Source organism: Fopius arisanus, unplaced genomic scaffold (assembly GCF_000806365.1).
Source record: "Fopius arisanus strain USDA-PBARC FA_bdor unplaced genomic scaffold, ASM80636v1 scaffold00065, whole genome shotgun sequence".
Classification (NCBI taxonomy): domain Eukaryota; kingdom Metazoa; phylum Arthropoda; class Insecta; order Hymenoptera; family Braconidae; genus Fopius; species Fopius arisanus.
Window position 1 is genome coordinate 455,633 of NW_011887804.1, and position 22,646 is coordinate 478,278.

A 22,646-nucleotide genomic window follows, 5' to 3' on the forward strand; every position below is an offset into this window, starting at 1 on the left:
GGGGAGTCTAAAAGGATTTTGTAAAATCAACGACTCAATAAAAATTGTTTATAGTTTTGTGGTTGATAATAATGGAAGAGATAATGTAGTAAGATGCAGTAAGATCATGAAGAAATGAAGTTGACGAGAATTGTAAATTTTTTTAAGAGAAAAGAAAATGAAATCGTATTGCTTTCTCATTCTGGATGTGAGTTATGTGACTCTTGACTTGGCAGGCAAATAGAAGGCGGAGTCACTCGGCTGTCGAGTCCCTGCCCAACAAATTAGTATACGTAGTTTCAATTCACTCTTTTCGTTTTCCACGTTCCTCATCCCCAGTGTGTAAATGCTCTTCTCTTTTTATCCTCACACATGCCACACAATTCACTAGTGATTGCCCTGGTTATTTCTAATCGATTGACTAATGAAATATCTGTGATTATCAGGTGAAAAAAAAATTAAGGTACTCCAACATCTGTTATATACTTTGTTTTTTATTTTTACACGGGGATATTTCACATGGACCTGAACAGAAGAGTAAAAAATATAGTCACAGTATAATCTTTAAATTAGTTTATCTGAGTAAATATTTATCGGTGATTGGATGACTTGATTGCAGTTTGTGATACATTTCTTCGCTCGGCTGCCTTTTCAGTCTGGCTCATAAGCTAAACGACAATTTCAATGCATAATTTTATATTTTTGATTTCATAAGGCTGAATAAGTTTATCCTTACGCAATTAGGAACATTTTGACATTTGAAACATTGAATTATTTCAGAATTTTTACGTCACGAGCCTCGCTCGTCTAATCATCAAATATTTCACGTTACATTCAACATTGAGATTCCCTTTTTTAAGATAACGATGTATTATTTCCTCCACATCATTCCGTAATAATATCTCTCTTACATAATACTCGGCAATACTTAATCGAATTTGGCAATTCACGCAGAGAAAAAATATTGGAACAAGGCCTTCTATACGATCATCATCGGACAAATCGAGAACTCTCGATATTGAATCAAAAAATGGGAATGTGCAGAAGGAAAAATAAAATTAACAGCAGATTCAATTGAGTAGAACAGACGTAACACATAATTCCACGCACCAGGCGCGTATTGAATATTTTTTTGACAATTTCCCTTCTGTTATTTGATGTTGCGAGGAATATTTGTTGTTTTTCGGAATCTATTTCGTAAAAATCAACTAAATTTTCAAGTTGAAGACCATACTCAGGAATTGTTCGTAGTGAATTGTGATGACTCCGTCCTGGTCGGTGTCGAATTTACGGAAAGCTGATGTCAGGGTCTGAAATAATGAATAACAATGAATACAAATTTTTATTTACCTATAAATCGTTCCTACTTACATAGAGCGCAATGCAGCATTGAATAAAATCATCAAAGTAAATGGTGCCCCTTCCCAAACGATCGTACTTTCTAATCAGCATATCAATGAGGCCTTCTGACAGACGATATCCAAAATTCGTGAGTGCTGTCTTTAGCTCGTGACGGTCAATGTTGCCACTGTTATCTCTGTCGAAAGATCTGAAGCAATTCTGCCAATCTGTCACGTATTTCCAGAGAGCTCCGAACTCATCGAAGCTCACTGTTCCATTCTGGCTCTTATCGAACATACCTGTTTCATTTGGATCACTTTTTTCAATGTCAAACATACCTGGCCGAACAGAACAAGAACCAGGGAAAATACCTTGAGTATCTTTGTCATGGATATTCGTAGAGATAGTCAACGTCCCAGCCAATGTCAATTAAAAATCGTTAGAAACATTTTAATTCGGTAAAAAAAATTGATGAATAAAAATTCGATATAATTAATTAATTTGATTATTAAATGTGTAGTGAACCCCAGGTGGAAAGAACTGGGACATTGACTTTATTGTGATCTTTCGTAATACGTAGCCTACTTCGTGTCATGCGTTTTCTCTGGTCCCAGTACACATTCACTAATTACCCAAGGTTTTGAATTACGAAATGATAAAACTTACCGATCATTAGACGAACGGTTTCGGGGTTGAATGGTGTCCACGTGCCATTGGAAAGTGCTTGCTGCAATTCATCTGCACTGATTGCTCCAGATCGATCCTTATCAACTCTGAAATACCCCAATAACTCCAGATAAAAATCTTGGCAATGATCCAGTGATTGTTTCAATTCACTGGAGAATTACACATTTCGTACAAATTTTTTTCTCATAAATATTCAAAAGTTGCAACAGGTGAGATACCTTTTAGGATTGCATTTGAGTTAGGAGATAATTACAGGAAGAGGCAGGGCCTCAAGGTCGGGGAGCAAAATCATATGACGTGGAATGATGACATTTCAGGAAGGCTTGTGAGGTATGAGTTGTGAGAAATGTGTTAATTCAACGCCTGACGCAATGAATCTCTCGTGAGGAGCATAATACGTCATTGAACTATAACGTACCTTTGAAAGACGTCCCACAAAAAATCGCGACTTGGCATGGGCGAGACGAACGACATTTTATCAAATTTTAAAATAACTCTCTGTTTGTTGATGACAAGGCTCAATGAGATAAACAACGCCCAGACGTTATGCACGTATTTAGTACCGGACAAATCGCTCCAAATCACAGAGCAAAGTACGATATGAACACTGGAGTAATTAAATGTCAATTGTACCAACTGCTATTTGAGATTTTTAGTGGTCGAAATGGAAACACTTAGGACAAACTTCTCAGGTTAGGTGTGACGTCGTGTCCGTCAATACATGGATTTTGTTAAAAAAAATTCGTGTCACCAATTACTAAAAAAACAAGTAATTGAATGGAATAATTACTGGATAAAGTGCATTAAAATTGCATAATCTCCGAATAATCCAAATCGGTTCTATTCTTAAATTCTGCAAAATTTAACGACATGAAAACGATTAGAATAAAAACCTAATTTCTAGTGCAAATCGAGTGATCGTGTACGTGTTAATTATTTCAATTCCAGTGACAAAATTTCCTCCCACGTCATTTCAAGTTATGAAAATATAACTTTCCTTATTGTCTCTTGTGTTTTTAGACTTGCTTGATATTTCAATAAGATGTCAGAAGCAGAGTGTCCATCCAGTACTGAAATCGACGTAATAATACCAGAACAGGCATTTCTGTATGAAACAGAAACCCTCGAGTACATCCTGTGCAAACCAAAATTACTTCCACTGAAGTCAGTGTCACTTGAGAAATTGGAGAAAATGCAAAAAGAGGCCAATGAGAAGATAAAAGCTAACCGTGAAATAGACCAGAGCACTGAGAGCAGAGACAAGTAATTCAATTGAATTATTCAAATGGTGGTAGTCAGAAGGAATAAATAAAAATGAGCGTGGGTCCTCTAGTAACGGAAATTGTCCTGGCGTTTTGTCTGGCTGCGACTCTACTCTACAGATATGGAAATGTATTCAGGAATCATATTGTTGTCACATTATCGGTGCTTGTCGCTTGGTACTTTTCATTATTGATTATATTCGTGCTGCCCCTAGATGTTTCCTCGGTGAGTCGATATTTCTCCCTAAATTTCTCGAAACATCTCCGAAACTCAAAAAAAAAGTCTCAATCGTCTGAGTTTGAGATGTAGAGGTACAAAGGAACATCTCGATCGACGAAGCTATTGGAAAGTCGATTGCCTGTGAAATTTTTCGAAAGTAATTTATTATTTAGGGAAAATTAATTAATCATTGTAATTTTTCAGACCGTGTACCGACAATGCATGGAGAAAAATCTTGTGGTAAATTCGTCGAATCAAATTCTTGAATCAAATGGTACTGTTCCCTCGACCAATTGTTTGAAACCGTGGTCGAGTGTTCCAGACAACGTTTTCCCCAATTTATGGAGAATAGTGTACTGGACGTCTCAGTGCTTGACGTGGCTGATCCTTCCCCTGATGCAGTCGTACATAAAAGCCGGAGACTTTACAATCCGAGGGAAGCTCAAGTCAGCGTTAATTGACAACGCAATTTACTACGGAAGTTACTTATTCATCTGTGGAATTCTGTTGATCTACATTGCCCTCAAACCAGGACAGAATTTGGACGGGCAGAAATTGAAGGCCATCGCCTCCTCAGCCTCGAACACTTGGGGTTTATTTCTCCTGGTGTTGCTGCTCGGTTATGCCCTGGTGGAAGTCCCCAGAGGCCTCTGGAACTCCAGTAAACTCCCTTACAAGCTCCAGTACAGTTATTTCAAGGCATCAAAATTAAGTCTGGAGAAGTGTGAAGCTGAGGAGACTGTGGATGACATATTGGAGTCTCTCCACGCAGCATCCGCTGCGATAGGACCCAATCACCCATTCTACAGAAATCTTGAGACTATTTTCCAGAAAGTTCCTGTCGAAGTGAAGGACAAGATAAGCAGGAGACAATTGCCAGACGATACCCCACTCGATGGCCCATCGGAGAAAGCTTTGATCAGACTTCACAGACAGACTATCAAAGCTCTTCAGACCCTCCAGAGGACTGAAACCCAGTGGGGAATTCTGATGGAGAAGATTTTCCAACTCGAGGATATTGCCAATAATCTGTCGAATCACGACAGAAGATTCAAATCTTCATTCGGAAAACTTCGACCACTCTACATAAGAATCATCTGCAATCCAACAGTCGAGTGGTACTGGAAGTGTATGATAAAGAGTTATGTGCAGAGAGCAATTGCTGTTGTTGCTGGATGTCTTTCAGTTGCTGTTGTCTGGTCTGAAGTGACGTTCTTCAATAAATCCCCCGTTTTGTCCCTCTTTGCACAGTTTTTAAACTTGGCTAAAGCTAAATACGATTATCTCACGATTGAAATACTCTCCACTGTTATTATTGCATATCTGTGCTACTGTGCATATTCTACAGTATTGAAGATACGCTTATTGAATCTTTATTATCTTGCACCCCATCATCAAACTAATGAGTACAGTCTCATCTTCAGTGGCATGATGCTCTGTCGTCTAACACCACCGATGTGTCTCAATTTTCTTGGGCTCATTCATATGGACTCGCATATTATCAAAACGCACATTCTCGAAACTCATTATACCCAAGTTATGGGACATATGGATGTCATATCCATTATCTCGGATGGATTCAATGTTTATTTTCCAATGGCTATTTTAGCTTTTTGTTTGGCTACTTATTTTAGCGTTGGTAGTAGACTCTTGAATGTACTTGGGTTTCAACAGTTTCTTGGGGATGATGAGCTCACCACTGATCTTGTTGATGAGGGAAGGGAGCTTATTCTTCGGGAACGAAGAAAACGACAGAGAGCCGAGGATTCGGTGACACGCAGGCGTGAATTTCAGGAACGATTCATAAATCCAACATCAGCATCGTCTAGATACAGAAATAGTCGTCAGGGAAGTGACACTGTAAGACCACTCCGGAGAGATGAGTCCACGGAATCAGCTAGGGCTGGTCTCCTGCGAGATTTTGAACCCAGTGAATACTACGTTGGTACTACCTATGACAGTGCTAATTCGTACAGTGTAAATAATTACGATGGTGGCTATCAAGCAGCTGATTTTTATGATTCACGTAACGACCAAACGAGGAATTTCACATCATCAAATTCCAGTTGGTTAACTGGTCCTCCCAGACGAATATTTGATGATGTGTGAAGTCTCGGAGTTTTGGTCAAATTTTTATATTGAAGTTTAGAGAAAATTGGAGGAATTAGGAGATAATATATTGCAATGATGATAAGTCAATAGTATTTATTCATTCATAGGCAGTTTTTGATGTAATTATGTTATGAAATAATGGAAATATCTGCCTTAGGAAAAAATTTTTCATGAATATCATGATGTAATGTGTTGTGTAATGCTATCAAGAGTTGAATAAATTCATATTAGAAATTAATCAAAAGAGCAAGATTAATAGATTAATAGATTTTTATTTCCCATATTTCATTGATTATTAACTCCATTCGGCAGTTTTATTGCTCCCTAGCACTGATTGGACAAGTACAGATCCCCGAACAATAATCATCGAACAAGATTTTCCAAGACTAGTCCATAAATTGGTAGATTCAATTAAAAGCGAATAAAATATTTATTCAGTACAGCAACACGCAGATGAAGACTATTGATTCGTTTATGGAAAAATATTTGTATTTGATATCTCACTTTAGTCTTTTCTCGGAGTTTTAAGAAAATATGCTTTTTGTACAATTTCACGTCTTATAATAAACTTTGATTATCACCCGATAGGTTTTTTTACATCCTTGGAAGTCAAATAAAATATATTACTTCATTCATAAAACATCACATACAGTTAACATTTCAAACCAGAAACAAACCATCTAAATTTAAAATAAACAAAACAACGTAAAAAATCATGAATTAAAATCGAGTTCTCTCCGGATTCCAACTAAAATCAATAGACAGAAAAAATAAAATTATATTGAAAAATTTTTACCTGCCCTTTAACTTTCAATAAAAAAAAAGCAATATATTTCCCCTACAACCCCATTCTGTCGTCAATTTTTTTCCATCGAAATTCCTCAACCTGATTTTTCTCAAATCCGGTGAAAAAATGCCAACGAAGAGCTTCCCGCGAAGAAAAAAAAATATACGCGCTGGACTGAGCGGAATTGCTCAGTGACTTCATTTTTGTACTCCACAATAATTATTCGATGGACGGAGAAAAGCAGAAGTATCAGGCAAAATAAACAATGTAAAATGTAACAATCACTAGAAGAAAAAATGATAGAGTATAGGCAATAACAATCCTCACTATTTTCACATGCTCGTTATGTGCAATTCTATTTTTCTCTCGAATTTCTCTGGGGGTGGGAAAATCCGGGATAATGAGAAGTGGCTCAAGGAGCATGAGACTCGATCTGTGGTGCATCCGCATCGATAATCTCAACCCATCATTTCCATCACTGAGTCTACTTTTTCTGCGCTCATATGCCATCCAATTCTCAAAACTCTCCTCCTGGATATTATCAAAAATTTTCGGTTTAAAGACGACATCCCTCGAGGCCCTGCAAAAAATATCCACAGCTGATCGATGATAGACATCAGTATTTGTTGCTCTGCGGTCCACATTTCCATCACAAAATTCAATATGTGGAGAGAGACATAAGTCCAGGCGGAAAACATCTCGGTAATTTTTCTTGGAGTAAAAAATTCCAGAGTCATGCGTTTTGAGGATATTAATAACGGGCATATAGTCCTGGAGTATCTCCGGATTCTTCAGTTTGAAGTGCAGCTGAGACGAGAGCAATTCAGGCTGACATATTGAGACTTCTCTAGCTAGAAGAGGTTTCCCGTTGTAAATCAGCTGATCGCTGTAAACTTTGGAATTTCCACTGCATTCCAAACACACATTACAGATCTCTCCATTGAATATTTTTCCAGGATCGATCATTACCCCATTTTTATCACAACCAGAAAATTGATTGATCTCTTCATAAACGTGATTATTAGATTGAATATAATTAACACAACCACTAGGATGAGTCTCATTGAATCCGTCATGGCATTCTACAATCGTTGTGCTATTCGTGTGAGAAGAAGCGCTGTCTCTGGTATCACGGGATCTATTAAAAAATGCGTGTGTATCTTGCTGGGAATCAGGATCTTGCACTAGTGAGATAATATTTTTATTACTGAAACACGTGTTGCCCCTAACGACGTGGTTATTCTCTAGATTTGAGTATTCTAAATTACGATGAACACACGCAAAATTGTATCAGTTGGTGGAGTCGGTTGCATCCCCTTGAGAGAGTTTTTTCAATTCATAGAGTGTTTCGAGTATTGTTCCAGCACTCCATGCTTGAGTCCGACAACTGTCCCGACAGTAATCCCCATCTTTATTCGTTAATTCTGGGAGTCCCCTCCAGTGATTAGTCGATGCCTCGACAAAATGTTTCGAGAGAATTGCCTCAGTCGATTGAATAGTCCTGCGTAATTCCTCCTTGCCACCTACGAGAGGTGCAAAATGAAGTCGCGCACGAAGGAAAAATCCCATGGGCCATACCCACTCTGGGCCCTGATGGTAGTTCCAGCCCTGCGCCAATTTTTGATCAGCTGAATCATTGGCATTGTCGTAGTATCCATTGTACGCCCAGTCAGCTGGATCCAGAGTTTTCATTCCAAGTGGACCAAGCAGAATTTCCTCTGCTTGCTTGAGTGCAGTCCAGGCATTTTTTGGGGTGAATAATTCTGGAGCCACTGCCATTGCAATAGCAAAATTAGGACGCAGTTGGTAATCGGCCCATGCCTGCGAGGCGCCATGGCTGTCTTTGCAGATTCCTCGACGATGAATCAAATCCGGACTCAATTCTCCATTGGTTGGATTTTCATTAACGTAAAAATATCTCTCGAAATTTTCCTGAATTTTATCAGCCCACTGCTTGTAACTCCAAGTAACGACACTTCCGTCTCTATTTCGCCGTTGGACACTGCCATGTGGGAATAAATTCTGTTTGTACAATTCAGCGAAGTACGTAAGAACAGATTTGCTCAGTCCAACAATTTCAACAGCTGATCCATCACGAGGTGTCGCAGGCTTACCCTTGTTCCCAGCCTTCTCAGAAGATCCCATTTTATCCATCCACGTGCCGCAATTCGCCTCATTCCCTCCAAAAATAAATCCAGTCTCTGGATGTACCCCAATTTGATTGTTGAATCCACGATCTGTCATTTGCTCGTCAATCTGTCTCCCAGCGTTTCTCTCGCGGAAGCATAATCCCTGGAAATGGACAATCAGGGCCTCTTGAATGACGTCGTGCAGAGGCTGATCAATCTGACCAGCTGGAAGTGCTGGAGAATCATCAGTTGGGTAGAGTCTGGAGACCTTGTCAGTGAGGATCTTCATGCCATCGGGAACTTGTTGAATGTAACACTGAATGGTGTAGAGCCACCACCAGACAGCATCACGACAGTTGTACCGCGCATTTTTACCCCTGTCCAAAAGATTTGGAATCAATCCATGCCTGAGAGTTCCAGCGAATCCCAGGATGATGAATCTGGCGTCGTCATAACGTCCAGTCAGCAGTAATAGCCCTCTCACTGCAATGAAAGTGTCACGACCCCAATTGCGCATGTAGCCCACAGTAAAGTGAGGCAGACCCGCTGATAATGTGACACATTCCTGCTCCTTCACTCCATTACGCTCCTGAATCTTAGGTCTAGGTGTTGCGAGGGTTGGAGACAGATCTGGAAGAGGTGCCGACCTGATGATTCCCCCCATCTGAATCGAAACCAGTGATAATAGCTTTACAAAAGTCGATCCAGTCTCCACAAATTTCGACATTTTCACGTAACACTGCTCCAGCAGAGTCATGTACACATTAATGATGATGACATCGAAGTACCTTGGAACGAGATACCTGGGGATAAGCTTGAAAGGCTCAGACTCTCTCTCCAGCCACTTGCCAAGTGCCAGAGTTCTTTCATCCCCTTTCAACCGCTGCCAGGTATAATCAATCAACCAATTTCCATCACGCAAATTACCACAGAGGGGATGCCCCAGGTCATTGTTCGGTCGAACATCAGCCAGAAGAGAGACAATTCCCTGGAGGCCAGCGTAAACCAGTGGCCCATACCCAGGAATATCGTAGACCCCGAATTTATTTTCTGTTTCGTCTCTCTCCTCTTGGTCACATCTATAGAGAATTTTATTGATATCCGAGAGTTCGAGTTTAGAAACGATGGAGCGTAACTCTGAGTTATCGATGCCAATGGTGATCGATGTGATGGTGTTATTGAGGGCCTCGAGTGCCGGTCTGATGTTGGAATGGAGAGCTACCCGAATGGCAACGACAGAGCCAGGTTGAAAATTAACAAAATTCAATTGAGTGATTTTTGCATCACCAGAGTCAACTTTCTGAAGAATTCTTGAATCTGGCACTTGAATATGTTCTCTCATGTTGATGACGTAGTCACCGAGTCCATTTATGTATTGTGCATTCTTCTGATGCATGTCAGGGAATTTGAATGGAGTTGTTCCATCCTTGTAGAGCAACGAGGCCTCCAAGATGATCTCCTCGACGACCCCTTCAACTCTGAGAGGTCTGACATTTCTCCTGAGATCCCTGGCATTAGAGTCTGGATGATGGAAGGCAGTGAATGCAACCAGAACGACACTCTCATGGGTCCCTGGAGAGTGTCTCGTCACAGCGACGACATCAGGGTCCATTTGGTCAACAAAAACTTGAGAGAAATTCTGATTTCCCAAGGTGAAATGCAGATTATTAATGGCACGTTTTGCAGATATTATCCCAGACCCATCACTGACGTACTTTGCATTCTTCCGAGGATGTTCGTGATCAGAAGTCCAGGCTGTGTACTGTCTCGTCTCATCGACGACATGGATATGATGGGGAACGAGTTCGTCATAGCCCCGGTTGCTTCCACTGGCGCAACAAGCCATGGAAACTAAAGCAGCAGATGGCAGAAGATCGAAAACACTTCTCTTCTCGATTGGACTCGGATTGTCATGAGTTTGATCCATGAATAAGGCATGTGCAATGCAGGGGACGAGCGGACGCTGCTGTGGCTGCAAAAATGCCCCCACAGGTTCACCCCCATAACGATAAATCAGGCGTCCCTCTTCGTGACTGTCCCAGGCTGCCATGGCCTCACGAATCAGTGAAGTTATTCCCAATCTATTCACAAAGATGTTGTCCTTTTGATCGGAATTCGTAAATAATTCAGCCACGACGTAGAGATTGGGGCGAACCTTGCGTGCTGCATCTAACATGTATTCAGCAACTGGAATTGGAGTTGAGTGGCAATTGTCGAGTCTGACTCCATCAAAAATCCTCGCCATTTGTTGAACGTAGGAAGCCATGTGCTGCCACAAGAATGGACAATCCTCAGGTTTATCACCAAATCTCAATTTAACACTGTCCCCCCAGGCGATCAATTCTCGTCGGATATAGACGTTGGAGCCAGGATCAGCAAAATTTTTCAGAGGATCTCCGTTCATCACCCATCCGTTGTGGGCCATCAAGTAGCAACCGGATTCAGTGTACATCATGGCCTCGCGATCCACGAGAGTCTTCGGGGCTCCATAATCCGTGAAATATCGTGGGACCAATGGATTTCTGGCGCTTATCTCCTTCAGTCTTGGTCCATCAGGCTGAACCCTGAAGTATCGAATTCCAGATACTGTATTTTCCACAGCTGCATTCAAGTGATTCTGCACTTCATTGATAATCTCCCGATTGAGTTCTTCCAATTTTCTGCGGAATTCCTCGGCGCAGCGTTTTACACGTGAATCTTCATCGAAGCAATCTTGCCTGTAAACGTTGTAGATATTCAAAGCCAGTTGCATGTCAATTGTGGCCTTGAGACGACGGCATTGAGGATCTCTGATGATTGAAATCGATTGGTTCGAGTCGGCTGGGATGTCCTGGGGCATTCTAGTGCGGGAGAAGCTGACGAAATCAGCAACCACTACGTCAACGTCTAGGGTGAACAGCTCTTCGATTTTAACGAGGGGAAGATAATGGGTTTGGAGTGCATAACGAATTGCGTTGAGGTGATCCTCGTTGTCGACGACCGGAGGAATTCCCTTGAGTTCCCAGTCACCAGCTCCTACTTGGAGGGTTAATTCGAAGAGAGCTGCATCCAGGAGATAAGAAGGACGCAAGTGAGGGCTGTTGTAGCAATTGTACGTGCACTCTGGGTGGGATACCAGGAATGGGCTCTCGTTGGCTGTGTGATTCAAAACGATATCGCAAATTGACAGTACTTTCCAGTCGTTTCTCAATTTATTGGTCAACGCCTCGATGTCGTCGAATGTCGCTGGTCGATCATTGCTGTCGTTGAATGACGAATTGACCTTCAATTGATCACTCAGACTATACGCGGATTGAGATTCACCTAGTTCTTGAATTGGTGTAAAATGAATCATGTTGTAACCAGAATTTTTTGATACCAGGAGTTTCTCCTCCCACGTAGAGATGGGTCCCAAATTCTTGGACAACACTGTTTGACATTGGATGCAGTCCAGTGACAATTTCTCGTTTGATGAACCCAGGATTAGCTCCGGCTCCACAAGGATGTAGCCCGATGCCACGGGTTTCAGGTCATTCGGCTCCTGACTGTCAGTCAGGTAGTAGTGGAATGATCCAGCTGTTGTCAGTCGCAGATTTGCCGATCCCTCTGTCCATTCTAATTGGTGGTACGTTTGTCTCTGGAATTGTTGGCCCAGAGATATTGGATGGTTGGTGAAGATGTTCAATTGGCGGCCGAAGAGGGAAGGGCCCAGGGAGAACTGCAGATGCCAACCTGAATTTTTTTTCAATAGATTTTCATAGAGACTGCATAGAAAGATCTGCGTAGATTCCCATAATTAATTAAATTCGTGTATATTAACTAATTTTACCTTGCTTAACTCTGTACAAAATTCCATCCTGATGCTCTCCCTTATTCAACGTTAAAATTCTCACCGGCTCATTTTTCGTGGGAGCAGATGCATCTGCAACAACTGATTTTCGCTCCATGTTTTCCACCACCGTCTAGAAATCACGACAAAGATAAAATAAAAAAATAAATATGCGTCAACTGTGAATGCTTACACGTGAAAAAACTGAGAACCAACTAGTGCAAAAGTGTCAGAGCTTTGCCTTGATATAATCTACTATAACAATGCAATCACAAACCATGCACAGCCACAAGAGCTACTGAATTACTTCTTGTTCCACCATGCAAGCAGATATAAAGCTGTAAGTTTATCTTCAATGAAAATAATTCTCTTATTTCTATAACTATGCCCCGAGGCCAAAGCACCAGACATCTAAAATTTCCCCTCTACAGTTCCCAGTGATTCCAATTACAATTACCATATTAACTTACATAGGACCAGAAAATTCTTAGGCAATTCCATTTGCTGAATACACGAATAAAATTTCCAATCTTGTTGAGTATATTCTTCATTGAGCCCCAAATTGTACGACGCAAGTCCATTGATATTGTTTTAAGTGCAGTGAAGCAAAAATCTCAAAGCTGTTTATATTGTGCAACAATTATTTATTTCTAGTGAGTGATTTAAAAAGAGGAGCAAGTAATTTGAAAAGAAAAATCACTCTGGATAGTTGACATGCGATAATTATACGATGCCATGCGTAATCAGAGTAATAAAAGATATTGTTCGAAAAATATATATCTGGTCTTTAGCCAAGATTCTCTATTTAATTCAGACGAAATATATATCAAGATGAGCTAGAAAGCAATGAAAAATACTCTTGAAATTACACTGAAATTAACTGATCACTGCAAATTAAATGAATTTATATTTGATAAGAATTTTTATCAGTTACCTCAGTGATTATGCGCCTATTCACGTGAAACAATCGTGGCAATCAACTGAGATGATCTTTCAAATATGACCTCTAGGCTTGAGGAATATTTATGTAAAGGTCATCTATGCAATAATAAACATTTTTCTCGGGGAGAGGTTATGTGCAGTCAATTTTCAAAGTATCTATTGGATGAAATTATTGCCGGGAGAAATGCAATTCAATTCAAATGGACCAATCATTGGTCTAGAATCAGTTGTCATTACAAACATCCAAGACTAATTACTCCGTCTACTGATCCCCAATTTTACGACCCAATGATATGGAAAAAGCCGGTAATTATGATAAAAATAATTCATTGAAATTTCAATAATTGTCGCAGAGAAGAACTAAATGGAATTCTGCAAAATTATTTTATTGAAACAAAATTTTCAATTGGTTTGTCACTCTGTTGAATTCATTGTAGAGTTTAGAATGAGATTAGACACTAAATAAAATTTTAAATATTTCATTACTCCAGTAGTGAATGAAATAAATATTTTCTTACTCCAATAAATTCTACTTTTTTTGTTTTATTTTTTTACTAGCGCCACCCCCGCCGCTGGGTTTATCCTCAATTTTCGACGATATTAGTGACTACATAGAATGACTTGACATCTATGCAGTTTCAAAATGGCTACTGCAACAGACGAGTTGAGTGAGTAACACATTACGAATTATCATTTATTTTGAGTACTTACTAATTGTTTCAACCGCACTGATTGTCCAGTAGCATCTTCTCTAAATGAGTGATGAGTCAGAAAATATGAAAAAATCAGCAATCCCTAAACTTCCTATTTTCATCCATAAGTTGAATGTCATGCCGAAGTTCTTAGCTAACTTCAAATGTGTCTACCTGTTTATTTTTATCTCACTGCAAAAAATATTTGCCTCACATCCCATCGCTTTTTCCTGAACACTGTGAAAATAATTTATTAAATTACAATCATATTGTCATTGTAATTACTTGTGATATTGCAGACCTCTTGGAGAGGGTCTCCTTGTGTTTGGGATGTGCCGACACAGACGATAAACTCCAGTCGTCAGTATGCAAATTCCTACCTCCAGTTTTGCAAAAGATCTCGAGTCCCCACGCCGATGTGAGAAAAAAAGTGATGGGTCTGCTGATCCACATCACGAAACGACTGAAGAGTCGGCCAAAAGTTCAACTTCCAGTGGAGGCACTTCTGCTCCAGTACCAAGACCCAGCAGCGAATACTTTCGTCATAAACTTCACGATAATCTACATAAAATTGGGTTATCCTCGTATGGAGATGAAGAAACAGGTAGAGCTCGTCTCCAGTGTATTGAACTCGATCAAAGGTAAACCCCTGCTTCACCAGGACAGTTTAATTTTTTTAATTATGCCAGCCGTGGGCCACATTCAGGCCCCAATAATCGCTGATAAACGAGCAGCACTACTGAGTCTGGAAGACAAACCGTATGTTGCAAAGCAATTGATACTCTTTATGCTGGATATGTTACTCCTGCCATACGGTGCAGTGGGTCAAACTGATGGTCAGCAGAGTGGACAGCCCATCGACTGGTCGAAATATCCCGTTCCCCCAGGTCTCAGTGAATATTCATTCAAACGAGCCATCGGCGAAACTCCACTACTTCCTGCAGAACTAGAACAGGTCAAACTGGGAATTGTCAAATTCATAACAACAGGGTTCTTCCCAAGGAATGGTATCCTTATTCACCTGATTGTCGCAGCAGCAGACACAAGATTCAGTGTTGCCAATCTAGCTGACATGGAGCTGAGGAAGTTGGTGGGCTCTCTCGACTGGTCCTCCACGTTACTGGCACAGCCTCTTTACATGGTGTTCCTTGGATCCAGCTCGTTCGTACAGGAAAACCATCTCAAGCCAGAAATGAAACGACTGCCAGCAAACACTAGGATTCGATTGAAGTTGCTTGAATACCTCTGCCGAGTCTCCAGGAATGGATTTATTATTCCAGCAGCTACTCAAGTGATCTTCGACTCACTTTACGGTAACAATACAAATCAAAAATTGAAATACCTGGCACTGGACTTCACCCTCAATCTCATCGATCAGCCATCATATCAAACGTACAGCCAATTATCAACAACCATTGTCACTGGATTACTCAAGTTAATGTCCGCCGAAGACCCCAAGCTTCAAGCAATGACATATACAATAATCGCTCGACTGGTCGGAAAAACTCGTAAAGTTCTGAAAACCAACCTGAGTATCGTAATGAAATACTTCCATTCTCTAGCCAACGTCAAAGACAACCTAGAGCTCAAGAGAACCATCAGGGATGCCCTCGTGTTGATGGAGCCGGCCTTAGTATTTGACCGTGAAAATACAGTGGGAATCGAGAAAATGAATTCAATACTGACTGATCACATTGAATCGGAAGACTCCTATGCGCGATACGTTGCCGTTCGTTATGCATCGACACTTTTCCCCTCTGATGACATCCCATCCAAGTACCTTTTGCTCCTGGCATGTGGCGACGAGAAGAGTGAATTTTCTTCTGAAGCTATCGAGGCACTTTATGCAACAGCTAACAAAAATTCACCACAGAATGTTGGCCCCTCCCCTGAATCTGTTGAACCGCACAAAAGCGATGAGGAGCCTGCCCTCCCCCCATTCCCAAATCTCGTTCTGTACATAAATTCCCAGATGAGCACGAGAATCACCTCGAACCAAGTGATTTCAGTTGGCAATCACTCGTTACCCTACAAGGTTGCTACTTTCAGTGCAATTATTTCGTATCTTCGTTTTTGTTTAGCTAAAAGCGCGAATGTGAATACTCGACGAACTCCCGGTGACAGTCATCCCTGTGAATATACACCACTGATTGGTCGATATCTAAAGCAACTTTTGCAAACGGATAGCAAATCCATTGATGCGTATCTCGAAATTATTAATTGCTTGAATCACGTGACCTCCGATACAGTTCCCCTAAATGCTCTTTTGGAAGTGGTGGGTTCTCTTTCTCCAGATATGCTGGACAAATTCGCTGAAGAGCTGAAGTTTCTCAAAGGTCTTCTTGCATCTACGAAGGAAGATGTTCGGGTATTGGCTGGAAAGATTCATGCGATTATAATGGCTCATCAGTCAAATCTCGAAGAGTTTGAGTATCGAGTAAGTGAATTAATCGCAGCAACGAAGCACAAGACTCTTGAAATTCAGCATGGCGCCCTGCTGGCTCTATCATTCATGTTTGAGCGGAAATTATTTCTCAGGAAAGCGACAGATGATAAAGAATCTATTTTGTCATGGAAGCCATACATCGATGGAGTCAAGACAATCTGCGAATTTCTTAAAAGCAATACGCCTTCATTAATTGAAGCAGCAGCTCAAGGAATCGGAAATATTGCCAAGAGTTTTTCACTACCACTGAAGAATGACGATGGCGATAATCTCAGTAAAAAATCCATCGTTGAGACACTCTTTGGAATTCTAAAAAATACCAAGATGAATCATCGAGTTAAAGAGAATGCAACCACAAGTCTGGGGCTGTTGTGCCTCGGTGAGGATTTCCCTTATGCAAAGGACATAATAGAGCAGTTCCTGGCCTTGACGAAAGAGACAAAGGACTCATCTGTCCACTTTATCATTGCTGAAGCTCTGGTGCTTTCTGTTCAGGGCCCAGCAGCTACTGAAGCTCGTGATGCTTGGGAGACACTGCCAGAGGAGCATCAGATACCCTTTACTCCACACAACGACAGTTTATTGGAGTATCTGTTGGATCGTCTGTTGAAAACTGTCAGTGATCCACATCCAAATTCCCGTCAGGCTGTTTGCATCTGGTTGTTGGCTGTTCTTCGACGAAATGCCAAAAGAAGACATATTCTGGATAGACTCCCAGCCATCCAGAGCGCCTTCATGGATTTTTTGTCAGAGAACAATGATCTCGTCCAGGATGTTGCGTCGAAAGGGATTTGTCTGGTGTATGAGACGAGTGAGGTGAGCCAGAGGGATGCTCTCGTCTCAAATCTCCTCAATCAATTTTGCGAGGGTCGACGAACAGTAGCTCAAGTTACACCAGACACCAAATTATTCGAGGACGGCCAATTGGGAAAATCTCCCACAGGTGGCAACATCTCCACATACAAAGAAATTTGTTCTCTCGCTTCCGATCTCAATAATCCGAGCTTAATCTACAAATTTTTACAATTAGCCAATCATAATGCTGTGTGGAATTCGAAGAGAGGTGCGGCTTTTGGTTTTTCAGCGATCGCAAGTATTGCCAAGAATGAGCTGAATAAATATCTTCCCAGTATTGTTCCAAAATTGTATAGATATCAATTTGATCCCACTCCGAAAATTCAACAGAGCATGACGAGCATTTGGTACGCAATTGTTCCATCGACACAGAAAGTCCTCGAGCAGTATCATGACGAGATTCTTCAAGATATCATTCCCAATCTGACAAACCACATGTATCGAGTGAGAATCAGCTGCTGCGAGGCACTGGCTGATGTTCTCAAATCAAATGCACGTATTGATTACGTTAAGCATGCGCCAGAAATTTGGAGACAATTATTCCGAGTGATGGATGATATTCACGAGGGTACGAGGCAGACAGCTACAAAAACAGCAACACTCTTCAGCAAAGTGTGCTTACGTCAGTGTGATCCGAAGTCTGGAAAATCTGGAGAGCAGATTGTTCAGGCTATTCTGCCAGTTTTATTGAACATTGGAATTGTTGATACTGTCACGAGTGTCAGAGCTCTCTCTGTGCAGACAGTGGCACAGCTGGTGTCCACTGCTGGTCCTCTTTTAAAACCATCTCTGGTAAATTTAATTCCAGCACTCCTCACTGCAACAGATCTTGAGAATACAAAGCTTACGTACATGAGCAATGTGTATGGAGCACAATCCGACGTGCAAGAAGCCATTGACAGCGTTCGAACGAGTGCTGCCAAGAGTCATTATGCAACTGAGGCATTGAAGAGATGTACTCTGTACATTGATGCTGAAATTCTCAAAGATCTCATGCCCAAAGTTATAGAACTGATGAGATCGAGCATTGGACTTGGTTCCAAAGTTGCCGTCTCTCACTTTCTCATATTCTTGATGATTCAGTCAAAACAGGAGTTGCAGCCCTACGCTGGAAAAATCCTAACAGCCCTCATGAATGGCTTGCTCGACCGAAATGCAGCTGTTAAGAAGACGAATGCAGTGACAATTGGACATGTTGTGGGTTCCGCTAAAGATTCAAGTCTAGAAAAATTATTCAATACTCTCAACACTTGGTACATGGAGAAGGAAGATGATTCTTACAGGTTGGCAATTGGCCAGACATTCCAATCGATAAATAATCACAATCATGAGGTTCTCAAAAAATTCTCAGATATCATAATGCCTCTTGTATTCTTCGCAATGCATGCTGTCAAAGTACCAGGGAATGAGAACACCATTGAACTGTGGACAGAGCTCTGGGGTGATATAGCCCATGGGACAGAATCAGCCATTCAGCAGAATTTGGAATTGATAACAAGTAAATTGAGCTCAGCCCTGGAATCAGCTTCTTGGACCATCAAAGCCCAAGCAGCGAATGCTGTCTCGACAGTTGCTACTAAAATAGGATCCAGTATGGACGATAATTCCAGGAATGGTCTGCTGATGGTTCTGATCAATGGTCTCCAGGGAAGAACGTGGAATGGAAAGGAGACATTGGTCCAGGCGTTGGCTACTCTCGCTTGCAACAGTAAAGAGTCATTGAGTAAAAATCCAGAACTGACGATGGCTATCACTGAGGCCCTTCACAAGGAGAGCTGTAAAGCAAATATCGAGTACCGTCGTCATGCACTCGAAGCTTTTGCTGACGTTCTCCATGAACTGGAGGTAGATCGGTTTACTCAGCTTTACGATATTGCCCAGGATATCCTGATCAAGATGGCCAAGAAGAATGATGATGATGACAGTGACAATTACACCACTGAAGAGAGTTCTAAGAGACGAGAGGATCAAATGAAACTCCAAGAGACTGTTTACAAAGCTCTTGGGAAAGCCTGGCCTTCTTCAATCGAACATAAATCGACTCAAGATGAATATTGCCTCCAGTTTGTCACCCACTGTCACGAGACATTGGTGAATAGCACGAGGCCCACTCAGGTTGCCATCATGACGACTTTAACTCTCTTCGTCGAGAAACTAGTGATTCTAAAATTAACTACTGAGGAATTAACTGAGAATGATAAACAAAAATTACATCAAATCTGTGAGACACTCCATCAAATACTGAAGGGGGCGGTAGGAATATCGACGTACACGAATATTCGTAAGAAGGCACTCGACGTCATCCTCATTTTGTCGAAAAAACTGATCGATCAAAATAATTCAGAGCAATTGGAAAAGATCAAAAAATTATTCTCTGAATTATTGCATGATTTCTCTCGGGACAAACAACCGGAAATGAGAACAAGAGTGGCTGATATTAAATCAATACTGCAGATAGAATGAAGCAGAGATCGTTAATTTTTTAATAACAAAGGTGAGGATTCCAAATAAGTAATAATTCTGTTGCGAAGTGGTAAAATAGGACGAGGACATTTTTTTAAAAGCCGGTCATCGTTTAAAAACTTGGCGTCGAAAAAAATCTACTTATCCTAGTTTACCACTTGCCACTGAATTCTGAATAATTCGGACGAATTCGTGAAATTATTCAACGTATCATTATCACATATATACTGTACTCTATACATGCATTCAATTAAAAATATCATTGAACGTATTTTCAATCCCAAAATGTTATTAATTCAGAATTCCTATTCGCGGGAAAATTGTGAGTAAGAAATTAGTTAAGAAATAATGAATAAGGTGGAGCATGTATATTTAAATATTCATACAAAAGAGACGATTGAAAAATAATCAGTTTGACATGCATGAATATCATTTGATTTTTTTCACCAATATCGAAGCACCTGGTGTTTTTTTATTCTTAATAATCCCTAATAATCTCGTGAGTCTGGACTTCAAATCACTCACAACATTTTCAGCTTCATTTTCAAGCAGAAAAATTATGATAAAACAAGCTCGATTGTACTCAATCCACTGTGTGATCGTCTCATCGTCGAATTTTTTCACCAAATGTTCTCCGAATGTGGATTTCTGGTGCTCTACGAGATGCTTGTCTGCCTGAATTAATTTTTTCAGCATCATGTGTAATCCTGGATGCTCCACAGGAGAATATTCCATCTCTCCGTCCTTCAATTGTATTTTAGGAGATGTCAAAAAATCTGAAATTGCCTCATACGCTGCCACAAGTTTTTCTCCATGGCCAGCTTTTAATATTGCCAATGTTACCATAGCGATGGAGCCATTTGCCAGCCAGAAGACACAATCGCCAGCGATGGATTCGAGGAATGGATCATTGACGACCTCATGCAGCTCCTTTTCTCGGATTTCCTGAGGTTTCTTACTGATGGCATTTCCGTCTCCCTCTTTGAGCTGATCGATCAACTGTGGATGGAAATGATGAGTGTCCCGTCGTGCTACGAGATATAGAATAACTTTCTTCCCAAATTCACTCGACGCGATGTCTTTGAGATCGACAATCAACTCAGAAATCAAAATTTTCTTCAACAAAACTGTATCATCCACCGAATCAAATATCGAGAGAAGAATAACGTGTCCGTGTTCGGATATTGCCATGTCTTTAACGTGATCTTTCATCGATTTGAGAGCGAATTTTCTGTCCTTCGTTGTTCCATGCCAGATGCAAATCATCGCTATTTTCGAACCTTCTCTAGTCTTTGATAATTCGAAAATAGAATCTCTCAGCATCACTATTAATTCAGTTCTATCCTCGACAGAACAAACAGATAAAAATTCTAATAAAACCGTAAGGACAATAGAATTGTCAATTATTTTCTTATTCAAGATTCGAACTAGATTAATTTTTACTGCCGAAAGAGTTGCGGATTTCATATCAGTCGCGGTCTCGAAAACGTCGGTCAAACACTTCAGTTTTTTGTCCTTGGATTTTTTGTAGATATCTCCGTAAAATTCTTGTTTTAACTGATTTTTTGTTGCTTCTGAAGTCCAGGTGTTGAATGCATTATTGAAAACTGCAGCTGAGACACTGTGGGACACGATATTCACAACACGACCTTGACTCGATGCCATCACGGTTTCCCTGATCTGTGGAGATCCATATTTCAGCAGTTTCTTCATACAATTCACTGCATACTTCGACATCCACATGTTCTTGAACTCGGGAGTCAATTCTTCTGCAATTGATTGTCGCATTTCTGGAGTACAAAATTTTATCAGCCACTGGATTATCCTCGCGATGTCATGCGTGAAGATGAATCGTTTCAAATTTCCCTTCAAGAGTTCGAATAATTTTTTTATTAAATCCTCTCGCTCTTTTTCTGGACAATTTGATTGCCTCAATCTCTCTCCCAATTTTTTGGCATTTTGAGCCACGTCGTAACCGTTTTCCAGTCGTTTTATTTTACGTTTCTCCTTTAACTGTTTTTTCTCCTCTTTAACGGCCTTCCAGTCTGGTTTCTCTGTGGATTGTTGATTGTTGTGATTGTCTTTGGAGTTGAATGGTTTTTTTTGACCTGTGGATTTCTCGAACTTCGATTTCGATTTCTGAGAAAGTTTGTTCTTGATTTTTGAAGGCTCTTCAACAGATTTTTTAAATTTCTTAATTACAGGTTCTTCTTTCACTTCAACTGATTTACTCCGTTTCTTCATTGTTGTCTTGTCTGTGCCTAGAGAAGTCAGAAATTAAATTGAAATCATACATATCTTTTTGAATCTAGCACCTAGTAAAAAATACCTCCCACTAACCTTAAAATTCAATTTAAAATAACGATCGCTACACCTTCTGATGTTCTATCCGACCCTGCAATTCTCTGAACTCGACGTTTCACAATTAATCTCCCGTTACCACCAACAGTTCACCGAATTAATGAACAAATAAATGATTTATTTAAAAAGCCTGTGTGAAAAACAACGTGTACCCAGCGTGTCTGCGCAATTCCGTCGGCGCAGAGAAATAGATTAAATAAATCTCTCGAATATTTTGTTGTCTCGATTAGTAGTGTCTCGATACCAAATTCCAAATGACAATTGCAGAATTGATCAAAATCGGTGCTGATAATATGTAAAAACGGTATAGCCCTTGAATCAATCGTTATTTGATTATTTGAATCGCACAAATTTTCCGCTAATTATTTTTGTGTTCAAGAGTATTGATTCTGGTCGGAAGATATCGATACTCCTATCGACTATCGACACTGGAGAAGAACACGATTTCGTGATTATTCGGTAGACTTCGGTGGTGGGATTTCTTCTCTGATGCAGAATACAGGTGATGACCAATAGAAATCCCAGGAACAGATGAAAATCGAGCGGTGGGGATCTGGCAGTT

The 22,646-nt window shown here is 40.5% G+C and overlaps 6 protein-coding genes across 12 annotated transcripts; 3 read left to right on the top strand and 3 right to left on the bottom strand.

Moving 5' to 3' along the window:
- Nucleotides 1-453: 453 nt before the first annotated feature.
- Alg-2 (Apoptosis-linked gene-2) lies at nt 454-2,592 on the bottom strand. Of its 2 annotated transcripts, none has more exons than XM_011309182.1 (4): nt 2,426-2,592; nt 1,987-2,093; nt 1,351-1,658; nt 454-1,289 (listed from the first exon to the last, which is right to left on the bottom strand). In XM_011309182.1, exons 1-4 carry the CDS (start codon nt 2,479-2,481, stop codon nt 1,188-1,190), a joined length of 573 nt encoding a protein of 190 aa, XP_011307484.1. In that variant the 5' UTR covers nt 2,482-2,592; the 3' UTR covers nt 454-1,187. The 2 variants fall into 2 exon arrangements, with proteins under 2 accessions (XP_011307484.1, XP_011307485.1); XM_011309183.1 differs by having other exon boundaries at nt 1,351-1,619; nt 2,426-2,590.
- A 31-nt stretch (nt 2,593-2,623) lies between these two features.
- BBIP1 (BBSome interacting protein 1) lies at nt 2,624-3,777 on the top strand. Of its 2 annotated transcripts, none has more exons than XM_011309181.1 (3): nt 2,624-2,699; nt 3,028-3,270; nt 3,694-3,777. In XM_011309181.1, exons 2-3 carry the CDS (start codon nt 3,050-3,052, stop codon nt 3,731-3,733), a joined length of 261 nt encoding a protein of 86 aa, XP_011307483.1. In that variant the 5' UTR covers nt 2,624-2,699; nt 3,028-3,049; the 3' UTR covers nt 3,734-3,777. The 2 variants fall into 2 exon arrangements, with proteins under 2 accessions (XP_011307483.1, XP_011307482.1); XM_011309180.1 differs by lacking the exon at nt 2,624-2,699 and adding an exon at nt 2,723-2,929.
- On the top strand, nt 3,236-6,412 carry LOC105269146 (LMBR1 domain-containing protein 2 homolog). The gene is made up of 2 exons (XM_011309179.1): nt 3,236-3,495; nt 3,694-6,412. Exons 1-2 carry the CDS (start codon nt 3,322-3,324, stop codon nt 5,596-5,598), a joined length of 2,079 nt encoding a protein of 692 aa, XP_011307481.1. The 5' UTR covers nt 3,236-3,321; the 3' UTR covers nt 5,599-6,412.
- LOC105269145 (glycogen debranching enzyme) lies at nt 5,854-13,380 on the bottom strand. 5 transcript variants are annotated; one of them, XM_011309176.1, is made up of 4 exons: nt 13,260-13,380; nt 12,796-12,829; nt 12,326-12,458; nt 5,854-12,228 (listed from the first exon to the last, which is right to left on the bottom strand). In XM_011309176.1, exons 3-4 carry the CDS (start codon nt 12,441-12,443, stop codon nt 7,679-7,681), a joined length of 4,668 nt encoding a protein of 1,555 aa, XP_011307478.1. In that variant the 5' UTR covers nt 12,444-12,458; nt 12,796-12,829; nt 13,260-13,380; the 3' UTR covers nt 5,854-7,678. The 5 variants fall into 5 exon arrangements, with proteins under 5 accessions (XP_011307478.1, XP_011307476.1, XP_011307475.1 ...); XM_011309174.1 differs by having other exon boundaries at nt 12,796-12,870; XM_011309173.1 differs by having other exon boundaries at nt 12,796-12,945.
- A 457-nt stretch (nt 13,381-13,837) lies between these two features.
- LOC105269150 (proteasome-associated protein ECM29 homolog) lies at nt 13,838-19,994 on the top strand. Its single transcript, XM_011309184.1, has 2 exons — nt 13,838-13,935; nt 14,259-19,994. Exons 1-2 carry the CDS (start codon nt 13,911-13,913, stop codon nt 19,721-19,723), a joined length of 5,490 nt encoding a protein of 1,829 aa, XP_011307486.1. The 5' UTR covers nt 13,838-13,910; the 3' UTR covers nt 19,724-19,994.
- Nucleotides 19,995-20,099: 105 nt separating this feature from the next.
- On the bottom strand, nt 20,100-22,539 carry LOC105269151 (Pumilio and CPL domain-containing protein penguin). Its single transcript, XM_011309185.1, has 2 exons — nt 22,064-22,539; nt 20,100-21,984 (listed from the first exon to the last, which is right to left on the bottom strand). The coding sequence occupies exon 2, from the start codon at nt 21,965-21,967 to the stop codon at nt 20,153-20,155; it is 1,815 nt and encodes a 604-aa protein (XP_011307487.1). The 5' UTR covers nt 21,968-21,984; nt 22,064-22,539; the 3' UTR covers nt 20,100-20,152.
- Nucleotides 22,540-22,646: the final 107 nt, after the last annotated feature.